The 12,497-nt window shown below is 39.3% G+C and overlaps 1 protein-coding gene across 1 annotated transcript in view; it reads left to right on the top strand.

Moving 5' to 3' along the window:
• UBR3 (ubiquitin protein ligase E3 component n-recognin 3) overlaps positions 1-12,497 on the top strand; it is a 217,142-nt gene that overhangs the window by 41,568 nt on the left and 163,077 nt on the right. The window contains exons 2-5 of the mRNA XM_054043660.1: positions 969-1,108; positions 3,571-3,729; positions 5,736-5,879; positions 6,541-6,590. Of these exons, the coding sequence (XP_053899635.1) occupies positions 969-1,108; positions 3,571-3,729; positions 5,736-5,879; positions 6,541-6,590 (493 nt within the window). The remainder of the gene's footprint in view (positions 1-968; positions 1,109-3,570; positions 3,730-5,735; positions 5,880-6,540; positions 6,591-12,497) is intronic.

Genomic DNA, 12,497 nt, shown 5'->3' with positions numbered 1-12,497 from the left:
ATCAAGACTCAGACTGTGATCCTGTGCTGTGCCTTTCACACCGCGAGAGGCCAGTTGGAAAGGTGGGGTATGGTGGCTTTTGGCCACCTTTGTGTCTCCTTAATTATGGGGTGCTCTGGGACTCCTGGTGCAACTTAAACAGCCCTGGCTGCCTGTCTAAGTTATGTCAGCCCCATAAGCCTCATGGCTGTCTTCTGTAGTTCCTGTGCCAGGGGAATCCTCCCATGGCTGGACTCGGTGTTTGTGGGGTTCCTGTACATCAGTCCTGTGCATGTTGGAGTGGGGTGACAATCTCCCGCTCCTATTTTACACACAGTGAACAAAACATAGAAACTTGTAATATCCAGATTTAGCAAAGAGAATAAAATATCGAATTGTTCTCAGTTGAAAAGACTGTGAAAGTGGGTAGGTCCCACATCTGATTTTAAGATTTTTCTTAACTATCTGTGATCATAAGTGTTTTTCCCTTTCAAAACAAATGTTTTAATGCTTTCGAAGAGGTGTTTGCGTCAGCTCAGTGCTTATCAATATCCATACAGCAAACCAGTACAGATTCACTGGAGGAAAACATTTCAACTTCTATTTTGGATGGCTGGCATAAACACATTTTAATTATGAGAAATACCATGACTGTATTCTCTTCCCAGTTTTTTGGAAGATACTCATAATTTAGAAAATCATCCTATGTTCTGATTAACCTCTGAAAGAATATCTCAACTTTATTTTATTATTTTACTGGGGATATGGCAGGGAGAACGTGAACTCAATTATATCTTCATCGTAACTAACTTTGTACAGAATACCTATTCCATGGTACCCTCTTTTATGCACATAAGTGTGCAGCTCAGTAAGGGGAATTGAAAATAGTGGTGGCTCAGGGTTTGTTTTTTTGTTGTTCTTGTTTTTCAGATATCTGTTCTGAACTGTATTGGTACTTGGCTAACTTATTTTTCCTGTTTGTCTTATAGGTTTTGTAAGCGCCACCGGATGAAATCAAGTTCAAATGTTCCCTGTGTCCCAAAAGACTTGTTGATGATGTCAGAACTAGTTCTTCCACAATTCATCTTTAGTCTTATTCAGTACTTAAGAGAAGGATATAACGAACCTGGTATGTTTGAATTTGCATGTGGATAGCATGGTTTATGTTGCTGTCTCTTGATAATTCTTTGTGAAGATGCTAACTTTAGTCTGTGCTGAACCTAGTGAATCCTTTCCTAACCACATGTTGAAAGGATCAGAGCTCTGGGGTTTTTTTTTTTGTTTTTTTTGTTTTGTGTGCAATGGGCCAGTACTTGGTGAGCTCAATTTAATTTTAGTCACTGACAAAAAAAATTATTAATGTGGAGTTAAGTTTGCCTTGCATTGGCTTGTGCCCTTCCTGTAAACAGAGGGTATTGTGTATTTCAGAGCACTTTGAAAGTTGAAAGCAGCTCACTTTGGGGTAGGCTGTATCTCCTTAATCTGACAGAACTATGCTAAATTTGCACTATAAAGTCTATTCTAATCCTTGTTGTGGCATATCAGATTTCATAACAGGCTCCCTGTGTGCATGGGTCAGAGAGATATGGCAATTTCCTGCAATATTCTTGAAGAATCTTATTGAATTAAGTTGAAGTATGTTTGGAGTCCATTATATTCAATGCAGAGTTTATTTATTATTGTGGGCAGAATTGTATGTAACCTCTTTGGGGGTGCGGGGGAAGAGATGGGATGTATGAGCCTGGGGAAGTGTTATGAGCTTCAAAGGACTGTAATTGAACAATGTAATTGAATGGGCCAGGCAAGAATGGACTTTTGGAACAGTGTTGTGTAGTTTTCCTGAGGAATCTCTAGGGGAAAGTGAATGTAAATATCCCACTTTGTGCAAAAATCAACCTTTTGAAGCTACATCCCAAAGAGAGGACCACTGTCTGCTGATTATTGTTGGGGTTTCCCCAAGACCTCTTCTTCTCAGTTCCCCAAGAATTCAGTTCGACTCTGAACTCATCACTGGAGTTTCTTTATTGGCATACAATCAAACTACTCTTGAGTTGATCAGTTTCTAGCATAGGGATGAGCGCAGGGCATACCACATATACATAGTTGCATAGCAGACCTCTTCCTTTATATACATTTACACGTTGCACTGCATTTACTGTATATTGCATTATATGTTTTGGGATTGGCTTGGTTACTTTGTAGGAACCAATCCCTGTGCAGCATGCTCTGTCTATGCACCGTCCATGTGTTACTTACTCTATACCTCATCTTTATGTTCCCGACTTTTCTTGTCCATTGTAAATGGCTTCTTGGGTATCTCCCTTGTCTTAGCTAGTACAGACATTCTGTTTCCAACCTGCTGATTCATTTACCTCCCTAATCTTTTCTCTCAAGACATGAGGCCTCACCCATGTCCAATTACTCATGTCAAGCCAGGCCTACAATTACCTGTTCCTGGAATCTGAAGATCAAAGGCCCAAGCTGTAGAAAGGAAAGACTGAACTATTTTTGGTGTTTCTTGTTCTGAGTTAAGGCTGTTATGAACTTATAACCACAGAAAACCCCCTTTTTAGGGTTTGAAGGACTAACTCCTATCAAAGCTCTTGTTAAAACGTGGGGGAGGGGGTAATTTCTGGTAAGCTTATTGGCATGCAGGTTATTTTATTATTTTTAAAAATCTGTAATGCTTTCATTTTAAATTGGCTTGCTTATAAAGATCTATGTGTTTTTTGAGTGCTGGCAATTAGTTATTCATAGTCTTCGGAGAGAAAGCAAAGTACAGATGCAGCCTGGAAACCTCCCAGTCAGGAGAGAGAGAGAAAGATGTGGGCCACTTCCCACGAGAGGTGACTCCTGATTAGCTGGGAACCTAAAGTGGGTGCCCTTGGTGGACCGTGGAGGTGGAATAAAGATGCAGTTGCCCTGAACTATGATGTGGATTTTAGAGCATTTTGGAAAATTCTCTATTTAACAGAAAGCTCTGAATCAGTCTTAACCATCCTCCATAACGCTAATTTTTTAAAACTGTAATTAATGTCTCTAGTAATGCTTACACACAAGGGGACAAAATTAAGGTTTCACAAGCAATTGTAATATTACTTTAACATAGCTTTTTGTATGTAATTTACTTTTTTTTTTTTAAAAAAAAGCAAATTGAAAAATAGAAATTTCATCTTGTGGAGTGATACTGACATACACATGATTCATGTGGTTACATTTCAGTTAAATACGATTTTCTGTTGTATAGAGATCTTATTTCTTTGAAAGTAATACACTGACAACACTGGCTATGGCCATTCATTTTGCTCTGTAAGTTCACTATGTCTTTGCATCATAGTACTAACTTATAGTGTCCCTATTGTTTCAGTCCTGGATCTCTCTTGATCATAAATCCAATTGTCTAATGTTGTATGTTTGTCAAATGGAGATAATTCTTAAGGGAGACTAGACTGTCTATAAATATATTTTACTGGTGGCCTAACTAGTGTTTTAATCTGTTGAAATGTTCAGTACAATCCTTTGTTGAAGCAATACAAATGAAATGAAACAATTGTCTTTCTCTGCCTTAAACTTCTTTTATTGGGTTTCCAGCTCTTGATCTGCCATCAGAAAAAGACCTTCACAGAATCCTTCAGATGTTGGAGCCTCATGTTTCCTTTCTAGAAGACTTGACCAAAATGGGAGGAGCAATGCGATCAGTCCTTACCCAGGTTTTGACAAACCAACAGTTTTACAAAGATCTGAGCTCTGGTGAGTTCATGCATATTCCTGTTGTTAAATGTTTAAATTATTAGAAATTTAAATTGAAGCCATTTTTGTTCATTAGCAGCCCAGTGTACTGTATTCTTTTGTTCCGATGTCACCAAAAAGATCAGAAAAATAATTATAAGAATAATTATAAACTGGCATCTGAGTTGATTGCTATTTTTAGGGCTTGAGAAGCCAATGGGAATTTTGCTGATGTAAGAACTGTGGAGTAGGGTCTTTTGTGGCACAAGTATTTTTATAAGGACATATAATTTCAATAAATATTTTTATAATTGGTCTAAGATCAAGAACAGAGCTGACTTAACTAACACTTAATTACCATAAAAACATATGATCATAAACGCCTCATATTTTATTTTAGGACCTGCTCTCATAAAGAATACCTGTTGCTGCCTGAGGCTGTGGGTATTCTGTTCAGAGTAAAAATAGCCTGATACATAAGCCACCTATTTTCTTTCTCTGATGCTCCCCCCTCCCATCCAGCCCAAAATGTTACACAGTCACTGGTTACGGGGACCTGATGCAAATGAACTCCCTGCTTTCTGTAGCTTGCTGCTTTCATTTTTGAGTCTTTCTAACCTATTTCTACATGACTGCAAAGCAGAGAGGAGTTACTCTGGCGTTAAGTTAGTGTAATTATCTTGAGCAGCTGTGGGTTAAAGGCGGGCTAAACTCTTGGACAGCACTCTCTTCTATCTTAAAGAGAAATACTTACGAATACTGCTGAAAAGTACTTTGCCCTGCTCTTCTCTCTCCCAAATTCACTTTTTCATGCTTTAAGGGAAAAGTCTTTTGGGAGCCAAGCATGATCTCTTTTGAATGAAAGAAGTTTAATAATTTTTACTCTGCAGGGGAAAAGCTCACCCTGCATCACAGAGTAGCAGACTTCCTATGCATGTTGTGCTTAGGTGGAAGAGCCTGTTTTTTTGTTTTTTGTTTTCTCCCCCTGGGGGTGGAGGTGGAGTTGGAAGAGGGGAAGGATTGTGTGGAATAAGGAAGTATGCCTGCAGGAATAGGGAACATACCTCTATGAGTGGAGACCTAGTCTCCATGGAGGCAGAACATAGCAAGGCCTGAGGCGTTTTTGTGGTCCACTTGCTGCATAGGTTAACTCTGGCTGCAGGGAGCAGGTGGCCCGCTAAAAAGGATGTTGTCATCTCTGTGGCATTTGCCTTTTCATTGTTTAATAGCTTGCTTAAAAACTTGAAAACAAAATTATTTCCCCATACATTTTTTTTTTTTTGCTAGAGAAATACTGATTTTTTTTTCCCTAGCCGTTTGTCTTTAAAGATTTTAATTCAATGTGTGCAATTTATTTACTTCTTTGTGAACCAGCAACTTGGATGTGAGTGGAAGTGTCTATAGTTCTGGGAATAATCTTGGTTTACTGCTGCTGCAGTAGTCTCAACTCAACTTTTTTTTTTTATTTTGAGATCCAAAAATAAAGTGGCTGTTTTTTCCTGTTTGATGCGCTTAGAACATTCTCTGCCAAAATTTAGACAATTTTTAAAATGAGTTTTATATATCAGGCCTAATTCACTTCAGTATCCTTTTATTTCCACCAACTTGGGGTTTCTGTCTCTATCTCTTCCCTCCCCTTCCTCCCCCCTGTGTTGAGCTGAAGATGCCTGAAGTATTATAGTAGGTAGCAGTCTTGCTTCAATGGAAATGATGGGTGCCTTGATTAGAAGAAAAATGCTTCTTGATTTGGAAAAAATAACGGATCAGAAAAGTCTATTGTATTTTGGATTTAAATTCATCCGCTGGCAAACTGACTTTGTGTTTGTTTAGGGTCAAATTTGTAGACTTGCATCTCTAACTCTTTTGTTCATATCTTTTTTAAATATTGTGGACCACTTTTTAAATTTTTAATCTTGTAAAATAAATGCTTTTGGAATGAATCTCATTAAGTGAGGCCTCTTGTGTTAGTACATGAGCTGAATACTTGTTTGTCTTTGCTTTAATGTTGTTTTAAATATATATTCAAGGTGTTGGAGAAAATGCATGTGCAAAGAAAAGTCATGAAAAGTACCTCATAGCTTTGAAAGGCTCTGGACTGGCATTTCCTGAGGATAAACTTGCATGTGGTATGCAGGAGCAAGCATCTGGGACTAGCACTTTAGCAATTCAAGGTTTGTGTAGAAAAACATCGTGGGTGGGGGGGAAATCTTGCTTTTAAAAAAAAACTTCTCTTGTGTCCTAAACAGTATTTGAAGTGCTTCATGGAATTAAACTATTTGTAGGGATCACTTCACATACTGCCAAAATGCAGGACCCATTGTAACTGCACCAAGAAAACTAAACATAGTACTTCAGGGATAGGATGTGAACAATAATCCTTATCCAATCAGAGAATTAGTGGAATTCAAGTAGGCAAGATGTAATTACTCATATTGGAATTTAGGGATTGTAACTGGGTTAAATCCTTATTATTACAATAGTGCCCTGGATTTTTGATGGCCAGAAGTGATCAGGAACTCAGTTTGTCTCTTCTGAAAGAATGTTTTTCCACCAACACGGTGCAGTGAAGCACTATGGTGGGACCTAATTCTGAATCACAAGCATCACTTCTTCAAGTACCCTGAATATCCCTTGGAGATCTCCCCTCCAAGTACTGCCAAGCCCAGTACTGCTTATCTTGTGAGAGCTAACGAGATCAGTATGAGGCAGTGTGGCTATAGCTGAGATTGTTTTGTGTTTCTTTATGGGTCATTACATCTCATAAAATGTGTCTCTCGTCAGTACAAGAATTGTGAAGGAAATCTTTATTTTATTTTATGTTTATTTCAAAAGGTTTAGCAGGCGCTACAACAACATCAGGACAAGGAGAGTCTTCAGATGAGGTGAGATTTTTTTTTTCTCAAAGAAATCAAATAGAAATGTAACAATATATAAACAGAGAGAATACTTTAGTCCAATCCTGCAAATCTTTAATACTCGGTGTATGTCTGTCTAGTTCAGTGGAGAGAACATCTGTTAGTAGGGATCTACGGGACCAGCTCCTTATGCCCTTGCTCCACTAAAGAACTCTAATTTAAAAAAAAAAAAAAAATCTCGTTGCTAATACTGCTTCAGCTGAACTGGTGTAAGCAACATAGATATGTGATGTCACAGTTCAGGGCAACTGTGACCCGTATTCTCCCCTCGTGGTCCAACAAGGGCACCCACTCTAAGCTCCTAGGTCCTCAGCCATCATGGTTAGTGACTAAGGCAACTTTTTAGTAAACATTTAGTAAACATTTAGTCACATTTTTACTAAAAGTCATGAACAGGTCACAGGCAGTAAACAAAAATTCACAGCCTGTGACCTGTCCATGACTTTTACTATATACCCCTGACTAAAACTTGGGGAGGAGGGGGCTGAGGGAGGGTGACCCAGATGCTGACGGGGGGATGGGTGGGCAGGAGCAAGCTCCCTACCTGGCCCTGCACCTCCCTCCCAAACAGTACAGTTTGGGTGTGGGAGGGGGCACGGGATGGGGTGAGGTGGGCTCTGGGCAGAGCTTACCTGGGGGGCTCCCCGGAAATGGCGACATCCCCCTCACTCAGCCGCTATGGGGAGGCGTGGCTAGGCAGCTCTGCAGGGTGCATGCACGCTGCCTCTCCCTCCAGGCACTGCCCCCACAGCTCCCATTGCTGCAAAGCCAGTGCTCTGGGTGGAGGCAGCGCACAGAGCTGCCTGGCCACGCCTCCACCTAGCAATTGAGCGAGAGGGAGGATGTCGCTGCTTCCAGGGAGCCCCTCAGGTAACAGCCTCCTGGAGCCCGCCTCACCCCGTCCTGTGCCCCTGCCTCTTCCCACACCCAAACTCTGCTGTTGCTGAGGGGTGGGGGTGGGGGACAGGACGTGGGGGCCCAAGACTGCCCCAGCAGTGGCCCGTGTGACTGGCGCAGGGGCTGCCTGAGCTGCCCCTGAGCCAGGCGCACTGGCCGCTGCAGAAGTCACAGAGGTCACGGAAAGTCACGGAATCTGTGACCTCCATGACAAACTCGCAGCTTTGTTAGTGACCCATGTCTCTCTCCCTCTTGGCTTGGCTTTTTCTAGGCTGTGCACTTCCCTGCCTACACTGTGATGTCCCAGCAAGCCAGCCTGCCTAAACAGGCCAGCATCTGTGCTTTGTTTTCTCGCTAATGGCTATGAACAGTGGAATTGCGCACAGTTACAAGTTACCACACAGCTCTTCATAAGCAAGCAAATTTATTTTTAAAGTGAAAGCATTACAGAAAAAACATTAAAAAGAGTAAAAGAACCTACATTTGCTAAAAAACTTAACCAGAGGTCACCCGACTCCAGTCTTGAGCTCTGGTAGCTTCAAGTCCATAACTGGGTTTTCCCCCAGGTTATAAATTCATAACTGTTTCATATTCAGAACCAGAACCACCATGAACAGCTCAGTATCAGAGGGGTAGCCATGTTAGTCTGGATCTGTAAAAGCAGCAGAGAGTCCTGTAGCACCTTATAGACTAACAGACATATTGGAGCATGAGCTTTCGTGGGTGAATACCCACTTCATCAGATGCATGTAGTGGAAATTACTGAACAGTTCAGTTTTTCCTTTATACAGCTTGTCCTTTGATCTTGGCCTCATGTAACAGGTGATCAACGGAAAGTGACCTACTCAGAGCATAGCTTCAAAAGGTTTGATATTTGCATAATTGGAGGTGAAGTATTTATATTTACCTCCCCCTAGATATTCCCCAGGAAGTTCACTTAACACTTTTTGTTGCAAAAGTCCATTCTTGTCTGACACTTTGTTCAGTATAGTCCTTTGAACACCCAGGTCTGTCATCTAGTACATCTCTCTCCCACCCCACCCTCGGGAAGTTACATACAATTCTAGCCCACAGGAATACATAAACCATTAATTTAATACCATAGGCCCCAAAGATACTTAAACTTAATTCAGTAGATCACCCAAGGATATGGCAGGAAATTGCTATATCTAGCACAGGTGGCTCTCTCTTTCCAGCAGTCATTTTCAGCATCATATCCATTAGACTTGTTCTAAGTAGGTTTAATACAAATGATGCTAAAAGAGGTGTGAGCAGTGTTAGGCACTAGATATCCCAGCGATGCTAACACTGGTGCAACTGAGCTGGTGATAGCAACAGTGGGAATATTTTCTTACGTAAATTCCCCTGGTGTAGATCTGGCCTTATTTACTAATCATGTTTGGTAGGGGAGAAGGAGAAAAACCTATGTTTAGGTTAGCTGGAATCAGCAAAAAGAATTGATGGGGAATAGTTACGTCGCTGTAGAGTTGCTTTATTAATGTATTCTTAACTTACTTGAAATATTGTTTTTATGGACCTAATTTTTTTTACTAAACCTTTAACCGTCTTCCGGATGATAGCTTAGTCCCAGCTGACAGGAGCAGACAACAGTCATTTCTAACTTGTTCAGACATCTGAGCAGGGAGACGGAACAAACTTTTTAAATGCTTTAAAACATCATCGTTGGCAAGGACTTTTAGTTTATCCTGAAATCTATTTGAACAGGTGTAACAGTGAAAAATCTATTGTTTGTTATACCTACAATAAGTTACATCAGATGTTTGCCTCTGTTGTCACCAGCTCACAGCATGTTAAGCTCTCAGCAGTGCTATTTATAAGTTGACATTTTTCAAAGCACTGCTTGCTATTCTTTAACCATATCTTTACACAAACAAAACCCCACAATATGAAATAACAACTGGAAATACTACTGATGAGATATTAAATGAAACAAAAGAAAGTTCATCTTAATATTCTGAATTTGATTCAAAATGATGCTCACTCCTTGTTTGTGATTGCTCTATTGTGAGGGAAGGAAATGGACGCTATTGTGGTAGTTTGGGGAGGGATCAGATATGGCATTCCTTTTGGAAAGGATGGTGGGGTGTGACTGGGGACTAGGGAGGTATACTGGTACGTGGAAAGGGAAAAGGATTTATTTCACTGGGTGAAGTATAGCAGTTTAAAAGGAAGGTTGGGGAATAGAATGGAAGGCTCAGGGGAAAGGAATTGCCTGGGTTAGTGGGGAGAGAATAGCAGCAACTGAAATATGCCTGTCAGTTAGTGTTACACCTTGTAGACACTTCTTTCTTTCTTTCTTTCTTTCTTTCCAATCTCCAGTATAAAGCTGCAAATCGCCAAATGTTAGATCAAACTAGCAGCTATGTTAAGCATGCAGTTGTTGTTTTTATTTCAGAGTAACAGCCGTGTTAGTCTGTATCCGCAAAAAGAAGAACAGGAGTACTTGTGGCACCTTAGAGACTAACAAATTTATTAGAGCATAAGTTTTCGTGGACTACAGCCCACTTCTTCGGATGCATAAGAAGTGGGCTGTAGTCCACGAAAGCTTATGCTCTAATAAATTTGTTAGTCTCTAAGGTGCCACAAGTACTCCTGTTCTTCTTTTTGTTGTTTTTATTATTTATTATTATTAAAACTGAGAAATTTGGTCTTATGTGGGATCTGAGTCAAGTTCTCAGTTACCGTATTGAAATGTAATCTCAAAGAGCATGGGTGGCATTTTCACACTTTATCTCAACCAAGACTTTTATTTAGAAACATCTATAGCAAGAAGGATTAACAATAAAAAACACAACCAATTTTAATTTATGAGTACACTTTTTTCTTAATTTTCCTGACATATTTTCAGACAAATTGGAGATTACAAGTAAATATGATATGGGATGAGGGTAAAAATAACTTCCATATCCCCTCAGTTTTTTTAGTAACTCAAAAAGAGACTGAAGGGCCTTTTATAAATGTGGGACCTGAAATGCACATTTGTAAATATAAATCCAGTTAACTTACTCTAAGCTACTTTAATAAACAAGCTTTTAACCTTGTTCAGTTTCTACAGTGCAAATTATTGCAAGGAAAATATTACTTACTTTTCAGTAACTCTGCATCAAGAACACTAAAGCAAAACTGCCTTACAGCAAAATTGAAAATAAGTTTGTTAGAAAAGATCGTGCTTTCTCCTCATGTAAGACTTTTTTATTTCCTGAATAAGTAGGAGTGGTGAATTATTCTGTCCTTTATAATTCTAAGTGTATTTTAGTTCATGGGAGATTAATTGGAGAGAGATGGCATTCAACAAGGTACTTTCCCTTTTGTATTTAGGATGAATCTAAAAAGATTAGTGTTCAGGATACATTGCTGTTAAACTTCAACTCTTTCCATTAAGATTTAATCCTCACCTACTGTGACATGGGAGACAAATAATCAGCACACATTTCAGTTGAAGAAAATATTTTTCAAGAAAATGATACTTTATTCCCCAAATTTGATCACAGCTTTCATCCTCTTAAATGGACAAAATCGCACATTTCATAAACTCTAATGAAGACAAATATATTTAACTTGTTTCTCTAGTATGATAGTGGGTGCAGTGTCATCTGCTTGTTAGAGCAGTAGACTTGGAGGCCAGGATCCAGCATCCAAACTCATATATCTGTCTGCATGTCACTTTCTTCTTTTATGCCCTATCTTTCCCATTTAAGTGGCGGTGATCATGTTTTTAATCTAAATTGGTTTCTGTAAGGCTGGCTTGCTTGTTTATAAAGGGCTCTGTGCACTTCAGCTGACAAGTGCCTTTTATATATCTGAAATATTACTTTATTTGCTAGGGCTCTTCTAATTGTAACTGGCTGCCAACAAATTAAATTATTTCAATGTTGGATAGAAACATTTAAATTGATTAGAAAATGTCTATTCAATTATTTGTGTTGCCATCTCAGATTCATAGTTGTTGTTTGGCTGGAAAAGCCAGAAGAGGCCATGCGTGCAAAAAACAAACAAACCCAAAACAAAAGAAACACCTACAAAGGGATAAAAATTAAACTTCATAGTTACATGTACCGTATCTAGATATTTTACCTATGTAAACATTTTTTAGCAATTCGTTTCAGAAAGAAAGTAAAGTAGCCAGCAAAATGTAATAAAATAAGCAGTCATGGGATAAGAGGGAATGTTCTCTCATGGATTGGTAACTGGTTAAAAGATAGGAAACAAAGGGTAGGAATAAACGGTCAGTTTTCAGAATGGAGAAAGGTAAATAGTGGTGTCCTCCAGGGATCTGTACTGGGCCCAGTCCTATTTAACATATTCATAAATGATCTGGAAAAAAGGGTAAACAGTGAGGTGGCAAAATTTGCAGATGATACAAAACTACTCAAGATAGTTAAGACCCAGGCAGACAGTGAAGAGCTACAAAAGGATCTCGCAAAACTGGGTGACTGGGCAACAAAATGGCAGATGAAATTTGATATTGATAAATGCAAAGTAATGCACATTGGAAAACATAATCCTAACTATATATATATATAGTGTGTATATATAGTTATATATATACACACAATGATGGGGTCTAAATTAGCTGTTACCACTCAAGAAAGAGATCTTGGAGTCATTGTGGTTAGTTCTCTGAAATCATCCAATCAATGTGCAGCGGCAGTCAAAAAAGCAAACAGAATTTTGGGAATCATCAAGAAAGGGATAGATAATAAGACAGAAAATATCATATTGCCTCTATATAAATCCATGGTACGCCCACACCTTGAATACTGCGTGCAGATCTGGTTGCCCCATCTAAAAAAAGATGTACTGGAGTTGGAAAAGGTTCAGAAAAAGGCAACAAAAATTATTAGGGGTATGGAACGGCTTCTGTATGAGGAGAGATTAATAAGACTGGGACTTTTCAGCTTGGAAAAGAGGCGACTAAGGTGAGATATGACAGAGGTCTATAAAATCATGAGTGGT

This window comes from Malaclemys terrapin, chromosome 11 (assembly GCF_027887155.1).
Source record: "Malaclemys terrapin pileata isolate rMalTer1 chromosome 11, rMalTer1.hap1, whole genome shotgun sequence".
Lineage (NCBI taxonomy): Eukaryota > Metazoa > Chordata > Testudines > Emydidae > Malaclemys > Malaclemys terrapin.
Note: the sequence above shows the minus strand (reverse complement) of the source record. Positions and strands in the feature narration are given on the sequence as shown.